The 22,071-nt window shown below is 37.2% G+C and overlaps 1 protein-coding gene across 1 annotated transcript; it reads right to left on the bottom strand.

Moving 5' to 3' along the window:
• Positions 1-1,055: 1,055 nt before the first annotated feature.
• On the bottom strand, positions 1,056-14,252 carry LOC107553069 (growth arrest-specific protein 2-like). Its single transcript, XM_016235158.1, has 8 exons — positions 14,138-14,252; positions 13,660-13,825; positions 11,823-11,932; positions 8,957-9,098; positions 6,409-6,472; positions 5,910-6,318; positions 5,693-5,800; positions 1,056-1,386 (listed from the first exon to the last, which is right to left on the bottom strand). The coding sequence occupies exons 2-8, from the start codon at positions 13,802-13,804 to the stop codon at positions 1,177-1,179; spliced, it is 1,188 nt and encodes a 395-aa protein (XP_016090644.1). The 5' UTR covers positions 13,805-13,825; positions 14,138-14,252; the 3' UTR covers positions 1,056-1,176.
• Between the last annotated feature and the right edge of the window lie 7,819 nt (positions 14,253-22,071).

Here is a 22,071-nt window from a genome sequence, read left to right on the forward strand (position 1 = left end):
GGCATTCGTTGCATCCAGTGGGGACATAATTATGGATTATAATGACTTATACTGTCTTTTTACACGTTGCGTTGCATCGCGCCCCGTAAACATAAAACCATGTCTGCATTTGTGATCTGAGAAATGACAAACAACAAGCGCTACTCTACACTGCCCAAAAAACACGCTTTAAATATAAAAAATATCAAATATAAAAACTTTAAATATAAAAAAAAGTCTTTGATTTAGAACAGCCGCATTGTAGTCTACTCTACCAGGATCAGTAAACAGTCCTCCATAAAATGTGCTAAACACATCTGAATATTTGGGTTGAACTGTTCTGGAACAGTGTTGTAAATACAACTTAACCACTGATTTCTAGTCGTGTCCATTTTTGGAAGGCCAAACTAAGTAGTTTCGCTTTCACAACGAAACAGCGTCACACACGGCGGCCTAGAGTGAGCGGAGGCCGGCGGCTAGAGTGAGGAACGGCCGGAGGGCTAGAGTGAGCGGCGGTGGCAGCTTGAGAACGGCGCGGCCGGCGGATTCGACGAAGGAAGCTTGCGGCAACCACATGTGACGACCCCGGGCTGGACTCCGCTTCGTCCACAGTGAAAGTAGTTTTGCTTTCACAATGAAGCACACAGCGCCTTCATGACATGGCGGCGGCGGCAACAACAAAACTACAGCGAGAATAGAAGTTACGCCTTCTTTCTTTGCGTGAACATTTGGGCGGCGTTATGCAAATCTTCCCAGATAGCGACGTAGACATGTGGGGGGCGTGTTAAAACGAGCCATTTTAGGTAGGTGTGGCTGACTCTTAACTTTTATAAAGAATATCTCTTTGGATTTGAGACTTTAGTCTTTGCTACTTTACAGATCTTCTTTATGCACCAAGAGCCTGTAACACTCCAAAGAGAAAGGAAAAATTGAAATCGCATCATATGACCCCTTTAACATAATCATGTACTGTAGACATTTTTTCAAAAGTATTTTCGTCCTCTTTATAAGTAAATAAGCTGTCTGTGACCCAACCAGAACAGACCTGTGACACATTTTTGAGTCACAACCCAAAAGGTTGAGGACCACTTGCATAAAAACAAACAAAAAAAGCCACCTGGGCTGCTTCACTCCTAGACAACAACAGAAAAATCAGCCTGCTGTTGATTTAACAGAAGTAGCAGTTACTGAGTCACATTACTTCTTGAAGCAGGAATGAGTGCCTACGACCAGATAACTGTCCCGGGACAGCTCTCTCTTGACTGGGGACCTGCCATTAGGCTTGCAGGTTTTGGTTCCAGGCCGAGCGACCTCAATCATCTTACACGGGTCATGCTTTAACAAGTAAGTACCAAAGGTCTCCCATCCACCACCAACACGCACCATGGCATGTTTATCATTCAGCATCTGTAAAAGTGAGAAAGCACAAGAGAGAAAGTACAAGTAACTTTTTTTTTTTTTTTAACTTTTATTTTGAAAATAAAATCTCTTAAACCTCTGTTCTTAAATCTCTTAAAAATTATTTCCACCACATCTCAAATCATGTATTGCGTTTATCATAATTCCTACAGTGAAATTGATGAAGGAATGAAATTTTTTTTTTTTTTAATGTCAGACTCCTTTGTTTTTCTAAGATTTCTACCATTTATGTCTTGAAAATTATTGTCAATGACATACAGTAAATATCACAAGTGATATTTACCTTGATTTTTTTTTTCTATTGTTTTCCTCACACATTATGTCTCATATTGCATCTGAAGCTCCTCACTGATACTGTTGTTTCCTTGGCAAATACAGTAACTATGTTAACTTCTGAAAATAATGTATCGGGGCAAAATTGTTCGTCGTGGTGACAATGATGCCACAGCTGTGGGACAGTCATGTAAATAATTTCCGCAAAACAAAAACTGAAATGGTGTCCGATATATATTTTTAAACACGTCTATGAAAATTCAGCATAAAATATCAAATATGCCAATCATGTACTGTAGACATTTTTTCAAAAGTATTTTCGTCCTCTTTATAAGTAAATAAGCTGTCTGTGACCCAACCAGAACAGACCTGTGACACATTTTTGAGTCACAACCCAAAAGGTTGAGGACCACTTGCATAAAAACAAACAAAAAAAGCCACCTGGGCTGCTTCACTCCTAGACAACAACAGAAAAATCAGCCTGCTGTTGATTTAACAGAAGTAGCAGTTACTGAGTCACATTACTTCTTGAAGCAGGAATGAGTGCCTACGACCAGATAACTGTCCCGGGACAGCTCTCTCTTGACTGGGGTGCAAGATAAACTTTGTGGAACATGTATAGCAAAAATACATAAATGTATAAAAAAAGATATAAAAGGGTGTGACGCTTGTATTAGCTATATTCATTTAGTGTAAATGTGGTGTCTGTGAAAGAAGAGTTTTGTCAGATAAAGGTAAACCGCTTTTAACAGGCGATGTTAAAATGGCATTATGCTTTCAAGTCAGAGCTAAAGAGAAAAGTATTCATGATCCCATTAATATTCCTGTTAAGGACAGACATGGCATGAAACGTAATTCTTAATGATTCACCAATTCTTCACCCCTTCTGCCACACACAGCTCAGTTATTGTCATGATCTAATGGATCCTCCTTCTCTTTCATTTTAGCACAGGATGTCACAACAGAAGTGAAAAAAAACATGAGAAATTATATTAAAAGCTCCCCTTCTCTTTCTCTTTCAGTGCTACAATAAGCCTCTCGCTCAGAATGCAGCTGCACGAATGCTAACTTGCTCTAACATTAGAAATCACATTACTCCAACACTCAGCTGCCTGTATCATTCAGAAGTAAATTCAAGATCCTCTTATTAGTTTTTAAATGTCTTCATGGAACTGCCCCTACTTTCTAATTTGTTAAATAAATATACTCCAGCAAGATTGCTCCGAACATCAAACAGTAATTTGTTGGTTGTGCCTAAGACTCGGCTAAAAATTGGGGAGTCAGCCTTTAGTTATTTCGGTCCCAAGCTATGGAACTCTCTTCCTGACAACCTACGAGCCATCGACTCACTGTGCACTTTTAAAAAGTATCTCAAAACACATTTGTTCACTAGGGCCTTTCCTTGACTCATTATATTATTGTATTTTATTATTTTATTTCTATTATGTGATTAATTTTTTATGTTTGCTATTGTGTATCAATACTTGCTCATTCTTAAACTATTTATCACACGCAACGTTTCAGTCCAGCAACCTTCATCAGGCAAAGCACACAGGTTTCAGGTGTGCTGAGTTTACGTTGATTGTTAGTGTATTGTAAATTTTCTATCCTGTAAAGAACTTTGTAAACTCATAAAAAAATCATAAAAGGGAGGGGTGAAGTCCAAAACAAAAGTGAGGCTGTAAGTCTCTAAATACATTCTCACTGCTAATGACTTGGGGTGTGTTTTTAACGCTATGTTGTTCTCAAGTTATGCCTTAAGCTGTGCCTTAATGTTGATCAGTAACCAACATATAGATGAATTCTGCTTGTATGGCAACTTTTTATGATCACGAAAGTTGCTTCATATGACCCCCAAGTGTCAATCATTGGTTGCTGAGTAGAAGCATCAGATTTTTTAAAGGGATAGTTCACCCAAAAATGAAAATTTGATGTTTATCTGCTTACCCCCAGGGCATCCAAGATGTAGGTGATTTTGTTTCTTCAGTAGAACACAAACTGAGATTTTTAACTCAAACCGTTGCAGTCTGTCAGTCATATAATGTAAGTGAATGGGAATCACGGCTTTGAGAGTCAAAAAAACATACACAAACAAAACCAAATTAAACCCTGTGGCTCGTGACGATACATTGATGTGTAAAGACATGAAATGATCGGTCTGTGCAAGAAACTGAACAGTATTTATATCGTTTTTCCCTCTGATTCACTGCAATGTCTGAACTGTCCTGAGAGCGTTCGCTTTTCACTCTCTCTCAAATGGACCATCTATTCTCTATCTACAATCTCGATCAGGAGTGTCAATGGTCCATTTGAGAGATAGGTGGCGGTAATGCACTTATAAGTCTGCGATCTGCCGTAAAGCAAGAAGAAGATGACACGTCTTAGAACGCTCTCAGGACAGTTCAGACATTGCAGTGAATCAGAGGTAAAAAAAAACTATATAAATACTGTTCAGTTTCTTGCACAGACCGATCGTTTCGTGTCTTTACACATCAATGTATCATCATGAGCCGCAGGGTTTAATTTGGTTTTGTTTGTGTATGTTTTTTTTACTCTCAAAGTCTTGATTCCCATCCACTGACATTATATGACTGACAGAAGGCAACTGTTTGAGTTAAAAATCTTTGTTTGTGTTCTACTGAAGAAACAAAGTCACCTACATCTTGAATGTCCTGGGGGCAAGCAGATAAACATCACATTTTAATTTTTGGGTGAACTATCCCTTTAAGTTCTCCCCTCTACACACAAGTATTGACTTAGAATTGATCTGATTCAAATGTTTGGTTAGTGTTTCTAGGCAGAAAGTAATTAAAAGACAAAAGTCAAAATGACAAAAGCAAGGTAAGTTCTTATTAATGTTCACAAACAGCTTGATGTGTTGATGGCTATTAATGTGACAATAAACACAAATAATGTGTTACCTAAAATAAGTGTATTCCGATATGATTAATTAAGCATGTAATGAGTTTGCACAGGTCCCAAATAAGGCAAAGTTGCAAATCTGTTAACAATTCAACTATTCCCTGTAGGGTTTAGATACATTCGCCTTTTTAACGGCTCAACAAAATATCATGCATGAGCTTCTATAGGCAATACATCTTGAATGCCCTGGGGGTAAGCAGATAAATCTGATTTATCACATTTAAATTTTTGGGTGAACTATCCCTTTAAGTTCTCCCCTCTACACACAAGTATTGACTTAGAATTGATCTGATTCAAATGTTTGGTTAGTGTTTCTAGGCAGAAAGTAATTAAAAGACAAAAGTCAAAATGACAAAAGCAAGGTAAATTCTTATTAATGTTCACAAACAGCTTGATGTGTTGATGGCTATTAATGTGACAATAAACACAAATAATGTGTTACCTAAAATAAGTGTATTCCGATATGATTAATTAAGCATGTAATGAGTTTGCACAGGTCCCAAATAAGGCAAAGTTGCAAATCTGTTAACAATTCAACTATTCCCTGTAGGGTTTAGATACATTCGCCTTTTTAACGGCTCAACAAAATATCATGCATGAGCTTCTATAGGCAATTCTATAGGCAATTTGAGTTTTAATATAAACAACATTCTGTGTATTTTCAGTATGACTGAGCATTTTATTATTGTTGTTTCTTGTGCATTATTTGTGTTCTGTTCCAGTATATATGAACAGACTTTCCAGCCCTGATCCTAGACATTTGTTAGTCTGAACCTTCTTTTTCCCTATTCAAAGGTGTGAACCTTTTCTTCATGTTGCCAGGCAACACCAGCTCCCATGAGGCTTTGCCTTGACTGAATACTGTGTTCTCTCAGGTTCAAAACGAATATTTGTTCTTCAAAAGAAACAGTGAAAGCACAGCAGAGCTTGTTGACACATCGCTTATAATAAACAATGAAACATGATTTTACATATCGTTTCATGTCTTTCTATAGAAGTCAATGGAAATACAAATGCAGGTGGGCAATAAGAATGATCGAATAAGATTTTCCTTCAACTAAACCTGAAGGCAGTCTAGCGTGGAAAGAGCAGTACATACCCTGACATAGAGGACTTTGTCTCCAACACGATAATGGCCTTTTGGCTGCTTCTCAATGCAGAATTTGACTGGGCATTTGCATGGTGGATCCTCTGATATCTGCCTCACCTGAAACAAAGCAACAAAGAAAACATGCTTTTGATGATGAGCGTGAAGTCATGCACCAGATTGCTAAGGACTGGGAAACCGCATACAGTGTATGACTTGAAATACTCACAATCGCATCCAGCATGTTACCGCTATTCTTTTTCCCACTAGTCTTCACAAGGCCATTTGACGGTGAGAGCGGCGTTGATTTGACGGGTGTCCTGATGGGTGATGGTGTAGTTGGTGAACTTTGCTGAGGTTCTGACTGGGTGTTTGAGTCAGAGAAGATGGACGTGGACTCTGGGGGAGGGGTAGGGGCCAGAGGAGGAGAGGGAGAAGGGTCCGGAGGAGGGGATGGAGGAGAGATGGATGAGGGGGTTGTGGTTGGAGGGGACTCTGGATCAGGAGGGAAAAAAACAGGTGGGGTGGAGGGAGACGGCAGAGGTGAAGCGAAGTACATGGATGGTGACAAAGACTCATCTTCCTCTTTCTCAATCTCTCTCTCGAGCTTGACCAGCACAGGCGGCTCAATGCCATACCTGAGGGGGAACATTTATTCAGCTCTGACTGAGAGATGATTATATGGTGATGACGTGATATAAACAACTTTAAAGATCAAAGGAGCTCACCTTGAAGCAATTCTCCCAAGTTGCATGAGACACAAGCACACATCCCTGGGTTGCTTCTGAAGAACTGGCGAAACACATACATTGTCATTCACTCAACAAAATCCTCAGAGGTCTATGATGTCAGCTCAAACATATATTGTACCCTGGGCATAACAATGGACAAAAGACATAAGCTTAGATGGACACATGCAAAGATTCCCAAAGCAAAAAGACATTTGATATGTCTATTCAGCTAAATGACATTAAACTTCCTCAAATATCAGTATCATAACACCGCAAAGTGAATGAAGATGACTGCTAGGGAAAACTAGGGAAAGAGAGATTCTGCATACAAACTGAGGAAAATCTTTTTCATTACTCAACTTTTTATTTTAAAATATCTAAACACCCTTAAAAACAAGATCAAAGTACTAAATTTTTTAAGATGACAAATAATAATAATAATAATAATAATAATATATTTTTATGTTTAAAACAAGAAAAAAACATTTGCCAATTGAGTAGGGCTGCACGATTATGACAAAAATCATAATTGTTGATTATTCCTTTGAAATTGTAATTGCGATTATTAATTACGATTATCACAATTTACATTGAATAATGTTTATACCATTGTTTGATGCAACTGCATGCTGTATTTTTATATGAAAACAAACAAGCTGAAAACACTCATACTGAAAAACTTTGTGCTTTTCAATACTATTAAGCCTCAAATGTCAACTATACATCGGATTGGTTTCTTCTTTAAATTATAAAAAAAATTATGAATGGTATTATAATGTTATACTAAAACTAAAATTAAAACAATGGAAAAACCCTTAAGCTAACATGTAGAAAGAAAAAAAACGCATCTTAAGCACACAGAATAACATAAGTGGACTTTGAACGATTAATTGCCGCTTGGAACGATTACGTAATTGTGGCATCCATAATTGTAATCACGATTAGAAATTCGATTAATTGTGCAGCCCTACAATGGAGTAAGAATTTTTTGAATAATTTGATCATTTCTTATTTTATTATAAATTTAATCTTTATTATTTATTTGTCTAATCCCATTATCAAAGAAATTTCTCCTCACTAAATTTGGTTTCATTTTCTGAAAAAAAACAAAAAAAACACTTAACTTGTGTCATTTTGCTTAAAGAAATCACATCTTGTTTCAAGGATGTTTAGATATTTTGACTAGAAAACAAGGCACAAATACTGATTAAAAAGACTGACTTGTCTTAATGAGGTAATAGTCATACTAAACACTGCAGAAGATTTTCATCCTCTAAACAGCCATAAAGACAACAAAAATGAGCTTCCCAACCCATGAGCCTTTGCAATGCAGACACAAATCAAACTTTGTAGTCAAACTTTGCAAGGATAATAGTGATATCTTTGTTGTGCCGTGGAAAAGTGAAAAACACAAAGAAGCTAATTTGAGGGATAAAAAGTGTTGTTGAAACTTGTATCATCAAGAACGAAAACAGAAATCTGTCTCCCTGTCTCTGACACGGTTTAAATGTATGAATCCTTATGAAAACAAAGAAACAATGGATAAATCCCAAATAGCCTTATTTTGAAAGCTATGATTAATGTTGGCTTGATTAACAGTCCCAATAAGAAGGTATCACTGTAGACTGGTTTGAAGCTTTAAATAAACATAGAATGTCATATTTCTCAATTTGAAAAACCCACATTAATTTATGTCAGACAGTTCATGAAATCCATTTCAACAGCCAGGCTTGTGCATATATAAAAAAGTCAACTGTGGGACTCTTTGAAAAGCACAGGCACAAAGTTAAATCAACAACACACTGGTTCAGTCTCTGCAAATGTCCCTCAGGTTCTAAGACTACAGTATTTCAGTCCCTTTTTAATGTAATATGACCTACAAACCTGTGAAACTACCGAAACTAAAAGACTCATAAAAGGGTTTTGTTGCTTTTATAACAATTATTGAACACTAGTTTACTCTTGAACGCTACATTATTTTATCTATCCTCTCAACACCTTTCATGTGCTCTCCTTTACATTTTATCTTTTATTGTATTATATTTTCTATCTTTGACCCTATTTTTCCATTCCCCATTTTCCCCCTGACCTACTGTCCTTTCATTTCTATATCCTTCTCTTTCTCTCCATTATTCATCACACAGTGATGGACAGCGGGGGCCAAGGGTGTGACGCAGTGAACAGTGGAGTGGCACAGATATTGATACTGCCTGTCTATTCAGCAGTTCTTTAGGGCAACAGCCCCACGGGACAGCAGCCTGCATAGACAGAAAGTAAGGCTTATTGTAACTGGACATCTCACTTAATGATCTCATGATTGTAAAAATGAACAAGGGAAACGTTGATCTTTCTGTGCTTAAAATGAATCCACGGTCAGATTTCTCAGGATTGTTGGTGAATCACCTCACAGATTAACAAGCACATGCCACTTGTACTGAAACCAAAGAATCTAGCCTGCTTAATCACAAAGTATATATATTAAAAATACAGAACCAAAAAACATTTAAACAAACATCTCATCATAAGATAAGAGAAGAATACTCACCAAGATCTTCAGATTCAAACAGGTGTGATGGCTCCACTCCAATTTTATGGCACCAGTACAGAAAATTCGCTGTATTGTCTCGCGCAAAGAACGATCCAGAGGCTGCATCAGGCCGCCAGCGAATCACACGCCGAATAAAGGGCTAAAGGAAACAAAAGAAACCAACTGAAATATATCTCTCATCAGCTTAGTATGTGCTCATCTGAATATTTTCCAGTATAAATAGCACAACAGATAATTGTCCCTCTGTTAGCTGATTTCTTTTTCAAAGTACATATATTATTCAAAAATAAGCCTTGCATCATGTGTTTGAAATTTGCTTTCTCCTGCCAGTGCTAGTAATTCTCTCTAATAAGTATTCAGCTGAGAAAAAAAGATACTGATGCACCTCCATAACACCAGCATGCAGGTCATGGTCAGAGGCTGAAAGATTGCCAGGAAAGTAGTGATACATGTTGTGTCTCATTTCGAAGCCTGCGCCCTCTGAATGTCACATTTTTCAGCCACACGTCACTGAGGCTGCCTCTTTTCATAAAAGTAACCATTTGTAGCATTTGGACCAATCAGACACACATTTGTTCATTAGATTAAACAAAATCAATTATTCATTAGATTAACAAATAATCACAGACCCCTCACCCAATAAACATACTGGGTGCCAGCATGTCTGGGAACGACCCCAGGCCCCTGGTTACCATGGCAGCCAGGACCCCTCAGCCAGATGAGATAAACTTTTATGACCTAAAAGTATGTAGAGAGAATCAACTCTTACTCAAGTCTCTCTAAAACAGACACATAATGCCCATAAAAATGGACTCTTCTCTAATTAATTCATAGGAAAACCTTTCTTTGAATGAACACACATATACTTCAGTTCATTGTGTATGTTGTTACTTTTCTTGTATATTGTCTTGTGTATTGTATACTGTTTTATGCATGCTTATGATCAATCAAATTGCATATGCAAAATACCATGCTCTAAGACAAAGAGTCGTAAACGTTCCCTCCAAAAGTGAAAGTCACCATTGGCTCTGTGACCTCCCGGAGGTGTGAGCTCAATAGGAGATAAAGCTCTCACATCAGTGACCCACCTCAGTCAGTCTGCGGTTCTATTCTAGGTTAGATTCTGAGAAGAAGAGGATGTGAGCTAGCACCCCTTCCTGCCAGGCCTCGGCCTTGACTTTACATTCACCAAAGATCCTAGGATCTCAGCTGATGTCTTTCTTAGCTCTTCTTCACTTTCCACTGGAAAGAAACTCCCAATCACCATCGAGTCAGAACATCTTACCCGGAAGAAGGTGATCACGACTCCTACACTCTTAAAAATAAAGGTGCTTCAAAAGGTTCTTCAAGCGATGCCATAGAAGAACCATTTTGGTTCCACAAAGAACCATTCAGTCAAAGGTTCTTTAAAGAACCATCTCTTTCTTACCTTTTTATAATCTGAAGAACCTTCTTTTGCCACAAAGAACCTTTTGTGAAACAGAAAGGTTCTTCAGATGTTAAAGGTTCTTTATGGGACCATTTAGACAAAAAGGTTCTTCTATGGCATCGTGAAGCACCTTTATTTTTAAGAGTGTACAACAATGATCCCCCAAACCATCAAGACTTTCATCCGAGATTGCATCCGTACGCTCGTTCCAGGCCAAGGCAATGCAAGTATCGTACATTTAACTAAATGAAACAGAGGTTTAGTATAAGTTGTAGACCCCGTTCTAAAACGGCGCTGATGGTTTCACTCAGGTGGTTAACTGACTCTTTAGCTTCATTCTCTGTTTTTTTTTCTGATGGCTTCATCCATCAAGCCTCATTTCCCTTTCCCATGTATGAGTGATTGTTTGTTTGTTAGACTAGTTTGTGTTAGTGTTTAGTTAATAAAACTCTTGTGCACAAATTACATGAGTTTCTGATTCTGCCTGGCAAATTAATGTCCCTTTACGATTTTGATCCTTACTACATGCTCTAATGCATTAATACTGTATGAAAGTATTTTCTGTGGCCACGGAAATATCCTTTCCTGGAGTCGATATGAACTTACACTGAATGTTCGCTGGACGAACAGATTGGTTGATGGCTATTTAATTCTGCTACAGTTACTACTGGCAGCTGATATAAATAATTGTAATTAATCATAATTAACTGTAATTGTTTATATACATTTCCCTTTTGAGCTAATTTGCTACACATTACATTCCAAAGTATGAAAACAATTTCAGCAACCCACACCTCATGAGGAATAACAGTCTATTTTATAATGGCTACTTTTCTGAAAAGAGACATGTACAGTATGTGGCTGAAAAATGAGAAACTCTGGAGGGCGCAGCCTTCAAAATGAGACCGTAATAGTGATATTTTTTAAATCATGACTTCACACAAGTTGTAAAATACCGCTAATGATGGGGATGAATGATCTTATGTTCACCAATGATACATTTATCTGATCAAAAAAACAGTCAAAACAGTAATATTGTAAAATATTACAATTTAAAAATAAGTGTGTTCTGGTTTAGTATGAACTGAATATGAATTGAATTTTCAATTTGTCATTACTCCAGTCTTCAGTGTCACAGTTGTAAAAATGTAAAAGTCCTTACTGTCACTTTCAATGTATGCATCCTTGCTGAAATTTCTTTAAAAAATCTTACTGACCCCAAATTGTGTATAACAGTAGTGTATACTATATTCATGTATTCTTGCAACTCTTTCTACTGTTTATATTCCTGTGCAATAGAGCTACTTTGTTTCAATACTTGCATATACATTTTTTTATTTATACACAGAACATGGTTTACATTTTTATGACTCATCTTAAGTTCTAGATTAGGAACAAACTACCCATAAACGTAATGTTTAATGCTATGAGCACCTTTCCATTGCTGGCCAGAACCATCTTCTCTTGTAGAGCCTCTGCAAGCTGACACAAGACAACACCAGTGTCTAGTCTGTCCATGAAGTTATCCACTGTTATATTCAAACCTGTGCAGAAAGCATTCAGAGAAACAAATGAGCATTAAGAGAGAGCTAAAGAATGATAAACAAACTTATATTACTAAAGAGTAAGGTTATAAAGGCACTGAATGAATTATAGTGCATGAACTGGTAGCTGTAAACTACATATTGACACTATAGGCTTACATGCAGTTCTGTACAATTTTCAAGGTTGTTGTTTAACTTCCTTACAAATCCTTGTCTCCATCTTTTTTTTATTGTTCTTTCACTACCTTAGGCAACTTGAAGATGCCCAAAAAAATCCTCTAAGTTCACTCGCTCTGAGATTCTCACGGCTGTGCAGACACATTCCTGAGACCTGGGTGTTAAGTACATACAGATTCAAACACAGCAGTGGTACCGGAACTTACCCTCACGGTGAAGGGTGAGTAGGGAGCCTAGGGAGGGGGAATACAGGAGGTGACGGTGGAGGGAAACCACAACAAAAACAGAAATCCTGATGTGCAGAATGACTGGGCACGGTCATTAGCTCAGCGCAGGAGAGAAGTGTGTAAGAAAACAAAGGGATCTCCTGCTGTCTGCCAACCACAGAGTCATAACGCTGCCCTGAGATCAGCAGGAACAGGAAGAGTTGACGAAGAGAAGCGTTTGTTAATAAGATAAATCCCTCATCAGCTTCTTCGGTGAAAACAACAACAACTCTGATGTTGTATCTCGTCTCATCTGATTTCTCAGGTTGTTGTGTCTCTGCTGTATATTTAGGCATCACCAGCCTGTTGGCTTAAGGGTTTTGTGGTCTTTTGACCTCTTTACATGTTGTGTGTTGCTGTCATCAAGCCTCTTCAGCCCTCAGTTGTATTAAGAGGTTCTGACAACAAATAACATAGGTCAAGACATACAAGGACATGTATAAGACACTCGTATCCTGGTCTGTTTGAGAATGCAATTCCTGCTTTTTGGTCCCATCAGGGCATGTCCCTATGATCCAAGATACAGAGGAATTTAGGGAATTCTATTTAAAATGACTGTCTGTAAACATGATATTCCTGATCTGATAGGCAGACAGAAAAACCCTTACCTGTTGGCTTGTACAGGATTTAATCAGGATCTGATAGTGTAAAAAAGATTAATCCTTTATACTGACACCAAGCAATGGGAATGGGGAAAATGGTAACCTTGAGATATATAGACATGAGTTGTTTGCATGAAGATTTAACAGAAAACTCTTAAATGGCGATACAGCAGTAAAGCTGAAATGCAAAGCACATACAGAAAATAGCATTTGGAAAGCACAAGGCACCGTCTTCTCCTAGAACCGTGATAATAAAAGAAGTGGGCCAATTCACATTTCCTTGACATACTTGAGCTATAGTTAGAAGTTTCCATGTGTTAAACTGCCAGAGGCAATTTATGGTTGCTGTAAAAGACTCAATGTTGTCCTAAAGATTAAGTTTTTAGTGTCCCCAGCCCAGGGACTATAATCAACCACTTCTGGTTAACTACACTCCTACATGAAGGCTCGTCCATATCCAAGCACTTCTCCACCCTTGTTGCTGGTGGTGATTTTGTGTGTGTGTGTGTGGTTTGGTTATCATCATGTTCTCAAAATATCTTCTTTTATTGTGTTCCACAAAAGAAATGAGGGTGAGAAAATGATAACAGATGTATTATTTTTAGATGAACTTTCCTTTTACAGTCATCAGTTTACAAATCACAATGATTATGCAAATATGAACATGCTTTTATTTTCTTACCAAGGATTCTGTTAAGCCAGATGGCCAGATCTTCTTTCATGTGCAGTAGACTGGACTCATGCCTACACGCCAGCCACTCGTTGTACTGGTGCAGACAGGAGAGGTCAGGTCCTGGTTCCCGCCTGGGACTGAAGGGACTATTCATAATGACTCAAGTATTGGACTGCTGGATAGAGAAGGAAAGAGGGGAACTTTACTGATTTAAAGTGAATGTTGTTTCCAAAATGATAACAAAACTTCCAAAACCAACTGGCAGATATCTTTTGGTATTTTGTGTTGCTTTTCAGCCTCTTTAATGTAACTTTTGATCAATTTAATGCATCCTTGATGAACTAAAGTATTCATTTCTTTTTAACAAAAAAATCTTACTGACCCCAAACTTTTTGAACAGTTGTGTATGTTTTAAAAGAAACCAGACTATCAACTACAATTGGATCAAATCCATCACCTCTTCTAAGAAATAATCTAGCACACATACCCTCTGCAGCAATGGTCAGGCTGAATGGTCCTGAATGGACTATTAAATGTGCTGCACATATGAATTATAGCAGCACATCCAGTGCTTAATTTGTAAATGAAACATTGCCGGTGTTCTGACGATTTGTGCTACCCTGTCAGATTTTGCTACCTCCCATTAAAATAGATGGTAGACTAATTCGATAGCGAAAAGTGCTACTTATCAGTGTTGGTAGCATAATCTGATAGGTAGCATTATTTGTCAGAACACCTGGTCCAAATCAAATCAGTTAAAGGCGCCGTGACCGACACTGACAATACAACGTCAGTTTCTGCATGGACCTAACAATACAGCCTAGGTTTTCCAACCCTGGGTCAAAAATGGGTCGCCAGGATGATTTAAGGCAAATATATGTAAGTTACGTTAAAAATAAAAATTTGTTTCCATAAAAATAAAATACAATCATAATTTTTATAGAAAAGGTATAAATATGCGAAATATATATCTGACATAAATGATTAACAGATATAAAACAGATGTGAAAATAAAAGTAAACATTTACATTTAGCAGACGCAGACAAAATGAACAAAGGAGCAATGATATGCAAGTGCTCAGCTTAATACGTAGCAAGTTTTTATTATTATTATTATTATATATAGGCCTAATAAAAAAAGAAAACAGATAGAACGAAAAAAGAATAAAGCAAGCTAGTGTCGAGGCCTTTTTTGCTTTTGTTAATTGCATAATAAATAAAAAGAAAAGAAATAGATAGATGGAATACAAAAAGAACAGAGAAGATAGTGTTCGTTTTTTATTATTATTATTATAATTTATTTTTGTTTACTCTTTGCGGATTGTCTTACTCTTATCTGTATGACCAAAAATGGAGTATTTAATGTGTCAGCTGTTTGATCGCGCCGGCGCCTTGCACACACACCACATATTATAGCAATTCAAACTTGCCATCGCAGTCTGTTCATTATCAAAATAAAATACAGTCAGCCAAACATATCGATTTAAAGAGTCTGTAGTATAACCGGTCTACAGCTGCTGTAATGCCAAGCGCATTTTTTTGCGCATGTGAAGAGGATGATTATTCCGTCGACACGCAAATGCGCATGAAGCCTAGTCTACATTATAAGTAATAGTTTAACATTGAAATACATTGCGAATATGGAAACATTGGATTTGTGCCGAACGAGAGAAGTAGCTACGTGAGCCCAACGGTAGGCTACTTTCCGTTTCGTTTCGCTTTGTTTTGGTTTCTTTAGCTTTATATATATTTTTCATTCTTGATCTGTTCTGCATACCGTTACATTTAAATTATTTGTTTTGGAGTGAGGGGAACGAGGCTATGATTATAGTGTTTATAATGTTTATACATTATAATATTTCACTTTATTTGGTATTATTTCTGGTATTTCTGGTATTATTAGCCTACACTCTCTCCAAACGTTCTGCTGCTCACAAAAGAGTGGGTTAAGCAGTAGGCCTAGGACCAATCTACGAGAGCGATTTTGAACGTAAGAAAGCTGATTGGTCAATAATATGTTGAGGACCGATACCTTGTACAATATATCATAAGGATATTAAAATCTTCTATAGAATGCAATTACAATGAGGGAAAACTGTGTAAATAAAAAATATTTAAAAAAATTTTGGAGGTGTGCACTCAATTACTGTGCAGTAAAAACCATTAAGATTTGTCATGCTAGACTGGATGGAAAAAAGCGCAAACACAAACAGACAAATACAGGCTCAGACACACTCTCAGAGTAAAATTTAAAGTCTTACTTCAATCCTTAGCAACTGAAGAATGCCCTGTCCTGTAATTTCCCCCCAACTCAGGCAACCATTCATCAGAGGGGCCTTTCACATGTAGAAACATGCCCCTGCTTCCCATAACTGCCATGGCATTGTAAGGCAGAGGAAGGAGAGTAGACACCTGCAGGGCAGATGTGTGCAATTGAAACAGGCGCAGAGAGAAATAGTGGTAAATGTAAGTCCAACCCCATTTATTTTATTAAAGGGGTCATTGGATGTTACATGCACTTTTACAAATTGTTTGAACTGAAATGTGTGTTGGCAGTGTGTGTACACAACCACCCTATAATGATAAAAATCCACCCAGTGGTTTTTTTAATCTACTAAAATCTTTACCCCTTTCTCAGATCGAGCCGATCTCAGATGCCTGTCTGTGTGATGTCACAAAAACAGGCCCCGCCCACGATAGTTTGATTGACAGTAGCGTTTCAGCACAGACTGGACTGGCATCTTACCCTGAGTGAGCTGTCATCAGTCCGCCAGTGTTTCACCGCCGTAGACGAGAATGACTCCTAAGCGATTGAGGTGTTCTGTTGTTGAATGTAATAATGAACTTAGCAGTCGTCATTTACTCACGACATCTGAGCCGCTGAAGACGCAGTGTTTGTTATGTTTGTTTTTGTTATGTTTGTTATGTTTGTTTTTGAAGGGAATGCGCCCCCGATCTACCTAAATGCGTCTATGTTCGTGCGAATCATTCATGATCCAGCTTCACCTACAGAAAAAGTGAGTATAAGGTTTTCTAAAGAATCTTTGCAAATCGCCTTTCCTAATAATGAGCTAATTAGCAAGTTTCACGATGAATGCAGCTAAAGTAAACAGTCTCTCTGAGAGCAGCTCGAAAGAGAGGGGCGGGGTCAGCAGAGCTCATTAACATTTAAAGAAAAATGCTACAAAATGGCTTGCTCTGAAAAGAGCTGTTTTTGACAGTAAAAGAAGGTGTTTTTTACACTACCATTGAGAAATTTTAACCAAACTATGTTACAGACTTTTCATTAAGACCCTAAAGAATCATATCAACTTGTGGAAAATGGGCATCCAATGACCCCTTTAAAGCTCTGGATGACCAGAAGCTCTCGAGTAAGCAGAGGGGACTAATGTTGGAGAGCTTGCCAGGAGAAGGCTGTTGAGGAAGAGGAGAGTAAGACACATAAACTCTGGAACAATTAGTTGTTGTCCTCCACAGCATAGAGTGAGTGGTGATGAGATGTTAGGTATGTTAAGAGTGTGAGCAGGGAGAAATCGCAATGAAAGCTTTCATAGAAGGTCTACATCCCAGAAGAGCTCAAGATCAAAGGAGGAAAAAATACATTTTTGTATCAAAGGTTTTTATTGATACAATAGAAGATAGCGCAACATTGAAACAACACACATAAATAAAAAGTGGATACAAAGATGGCTGGAACTATAAAAGTAAAAGTACTATTAAAGTAAAGCTTTAATAAAAGTAGATGAAATACACACATCCTATAGTTCAGTTAATGGATAAATATCCTGATAATATATCGCATCACTCTCCAAATCTCTCCTTTTACATTTCTATTTGAGTCATTTATTAATTTTTTTAGGGGGGGGGGGGGGGGTGCATAGAGCATGTCAAACAGAATAGATCTTAAATAAGTTAACGGTCAGTCTGATGTTAATATTAATTATTATGATTCGGACATGATCATAAGAGTGGGTACTTATTGTACTCCAACTGGATGAATCAATGAGTTGTTGACTGCTGCAAACAAATCAGATTCACTAATTAATCACTGGCTGTGTCCGAAATTGCATACTCTCTGATTAGAAACTTAAAATTAAAAAGTTCTATTTAGCATGAATGTGTGTAGTATAAATGAAATGTCCATCGGATGGGCACTTCAGAATCTCACCGGATGTAGTATGCCATTGGGGTACTGTTTTATGAATACTGTTAATTCAGACATACTACTCTTTTCACATACTGTTTTTCACCCACACTTTAATAAGGAAATATGCATATTCAGTGAACCAGTTTAGACAGGTCAACTCAAAAGAATGATTCATTTATGAATCAGACATCACTTTTGTGTCTTTGAGCAGGTCTCAATTTCTTCACTTTAAAATACGACAGTGAAGTAAAAAGTCACATATTATGCTTTAGTAAAGTAGAAGTTTCGCAAAATGAAAATAATCTATAATCCTGAAGTACAGATACTCGAACAACGTATTTAATTATACTGTATACAGTAAAAATACATCAATACTGTCCACAGTTGTATCTAGACTAGAGCACCATCATGCCCTTGAAGCACACTACAATTCCACAATCATTGTTCAGTCACATTCCTGAAAAAGAAAAAATAGGTATGGCAAATAAACTAAAACATGATATATTATTTCATCATGACAGAGATCTGCCAATCAGTGTTATTTTTGAGCACAACAGAGTGTGACTGACAATGATGATGTAGAAATGTGCAGAAGTAATACACAGAATTGGCAGAATGGATGATTAAAGAAAAGCAAAACATGAACATGCCATGAACTCCAGGCCCTTGTGTGTGTGTCAGTGATGAAGGCTGAGCCTTTTTGACCGATGGAGCATGGGAAGCCCACACAACAGTATTACAGCACACAGGTGCCACATTCACACCTACACTGCAACCTGGCTATACTCAGACAGGAGGAGAGGAAGAGGTCTTCATCCAAACAAGCAGTCAAAAAGAGGCTTCATATTCACACATACACACACACACCAAGATACACGTAACACTAAAACACACACAGACTTACACTCCAGTTCACCGCTTACAGATAGGTGTGAACATTCATTCATACACACTGACACAAGGCAACACATGAGATTCTGAGGATCAACTGCACCCATCCAATGATATTTTTCGTGCAAGATCCTCATCAAACAGTCAAATTTTACAGACTGTAATTGTGTCATCCACTCATGTTCTGGTTAATAACTTACTTAATGCTGAAAGCTCACGTCTGAGTATACAAGCTATAACAGATACAAGCTACAATTTTTAACTGCCATACCAATCTAAGTGTCAGATTCGGGGTACGTCCAGCACAATAAATCACATTTCTGCTGACCTGGTAGTCTGACTTCTCTCACCTCTGTTCAATTACAGCCATGAGTTATACTGTAGAGAAAGGGCTTGACATTTATCATACCTAATACTGGGTTGACAGGCAAAATGTAGAGTACGTGTTCTATCAAGGAATTTGGGTCTAAAGAAAAGATCTCTGCTTCAAAGCAAATAGAAGAACACCCAAGGCAACTAATTTACTTGGAGTAAATCCATGCATAAAAACAACACAGAGTCTGTGTTTATTTTAATGGCATGTGTAAAACTGAACTTCAGCTGCACAATATCAATGAGAATTTTAGCACACTCAACATATTTTTTCTACTACAAAGGTCTTCATTTCAATGAATCTTGAGGAACCACTTCAAGGAAAAGTGAATCACAACCACAAACAGTGTGAGTGAAACTTGCAATTCATGTGGGCCATTGAAAATGGGTAGGCTAAAATGTGTCTGTGTGAAAGATGAGCACTTTCTGTATCTGGCAAACTGTGTACAATTTTTGCTAGGTGATCAAATATTTAGGAAGTTATAGGCATGGACACGTTAATAATTAATAGTTTTTTGTGCATTTTTTTTATCTGACAAAATATTCAAACATATTAGGTTAATATTAAACCTTTCCCTTGAAGATATACAGATATTTTTGAGAAAATATGTTGCAAATTGCAGAAGAAATTATTTTATTATAAGAGGATAATTTATTACTTATTTTTAATTATTATTTTCATCATTTTTTATAATAATATCTGATTTATAATGATTTGTCTTACCCCATATCAGTCAACCCCACAGTATACAGTAAGTCAACATTGCTAAACCGAAGGGACAAGTTTGTTTAGAGGAAGAGTTCACCCAAAAAAATAAATGATTAAAATGTGTGATCATTACAGAAAGAAAGAAAGACTTTCTTTCTTATAACTTCCTAAATATTTGATCATCTAGCAAGAATTGTACACACTTGTGTGCAAACATTGCCAAGTATGTTTGCACACAAGTAATGTGCTATAGTGTCACAAGCTTCCAGTACACGGAGACAACAACAACACACAGATAATAAAATTAAGATGTGAATAAAATACACATGCATAAATATAAACCACAAAAAAAGAATAAATTGTATGTACATGTGTGCTATAGATAGAATAGGAATAGAATAAAATAAAGCTGTAGTTGTACACTCACCCTAATGTCTTTCGAAATTATAATATAATATATGCATCCTTAAAATATAATGCAGCATGGATGACTTTTATGGTCACCTTTAATTGTATGGAAGAGAGCAGCACAAACATTCTTCAAAGCTTCTCCTTTTGTAGTGCACGGAATATAAAAAAGTCAAACATGTTTGGAATGTCTCGGGGGTGACTAAATTATTAAATACTTTTCAGTTTTGGGTGAACTATTTGCAAATACTGTCTCATCCTCCAGTAAGAGATTGACTGGAGCCAGGTGAAAATCTGAAACAATAACCTTCTCATACTCACAGAAAATATAAAACCTTAATGAACTTTGTTTATAGGAGCGCAGAGTTAAGATTGCTAATACAGAAGAAGTCGTGTCCTGATGGCAATACTGTGATGGGATGCATAAAATACTATTATTGCTGTATAATTTTACATCACACATCAAGTAGGATCTGTCACGAAACTTAAGGTTCACAATGAAGACATTTTCAGCAACAGCTCCTTTATACATTACAGATCTGTATTTACAGATATGTGAGTTTTGTTTTATTAAAAGCCATCTGTAAGATACTAAAAAAAACCTCAAAATATACATGGCCTCAGATCGGGGACCAGCAAACCATTACATTTCACTGACCGCTAATGATATCAAACCTTTTTCGAGTCAGACTTTGCAATAGTCTGTAGCTAAGTTCTGATTAATTTGTTGACCTTAGCAAATAAATGAATAAATAACTTCAGTTTATCATGTTAAATTCCACTTTTATCTCGTTTCTGTGCTATACATCTTAAGACGTAAAAAAGACGAAAGCCTACAGTGCCTACCTCTCTGTGTGTCTTGAACAGATCAGCCAACAATAGTCACTTTAGTCAAAGCTTTCACTCTCTGCTCCAAACGCGCTCTCGGTGTCAAATTGCATTTACACTACCAGCGCAAAGTATATCAGTGGCGTCGTGCTTAACAACACTGATCATTCATAATTGTATAGCCAGCTATCTCAGTGCTACCAATTTAATAAAGTTTATTTAAAAATGAGTTTTTGGGAGCAGTTGAGAGTCTCTCTCTCTCTAATGTCATTGGGGATAATAGAACTACTGTATTTTTATAAACATGTTTAGTCATCTTCAGGTGATATTCTCCATTAGCAAAAACGATCAAAAGTATTTGATCTGCATCATATTTTCGTGATTTACAGAATTACGAGATGCGTTATCAGGAAAAACGTACTTTTTTCTGTGGGATGAATTTGAATATGGGCTAGGTTATTTCTGGCAGATGAGAAGATAAACTTCCTCTGTTTGTTTACCTACCTATGATTTGCATATCCGTGTTGAAGCCTGTATGTAAACTAATAAGTTTACGGACAGTGCAAACTATTTTAACAGTATGGATCAAGTCTTTGATATTATTTGTCGGTTGGTTTTTATCTTTTATCCATATAACATTCCAACGTTTCGTTCGGAGATCAACGCTCGTCTCCTTGTTTTCCAAACCAGGAGCACTCAACCAGCAGATTATCTATAATCGACATTGGCTTTGCTGTAAAATGTTAATTAGATGTATTGTGGAGTGAGTTTGCATCACTTGAAGTTCTGTTAACTTGCCTAAAGGGAGCGCTTTTTGCAGGTCTAAGCATATTTTAAATATGTTTAATCTGAAATGCCTGTTGTGGAATTGCTGATATTGCAAGGTCTTTCTTTTTTCAAAAGACTATAAATTACGAAATAATTTCTGTGTCCGCGTTGATGTTTTGAAATTAAACCATTAATAATGTATCATCCAGTAGATACTCTATGCCAGGGGTGCCCAAACTCGGTCCTGGAGGGCCGGTGTCCTGCAGAGTTTAGCTCCAGCTTGCCTCAACACACCTGC

The sequence above is a fragment of the Sinocyclocheilus grahami genome, unplaced genomic scaffold, assembly GCF_001515645.1.
Source record: "Sinocyclocheilus grahami isolate Dianchi unplaced genomic scaffold, SAMN03320097.WGS_v1.1 scaffold464.1, whole genome shotgun sequence".
In the NCBI taxonomy this organism is placed as follows: Eukaryota; Metazoa; Chordata; class Actinopteri; order Cypriniformes; family Cyprinidae; genus Sinocyclocheilus; species Sinocyclocheilus grahami.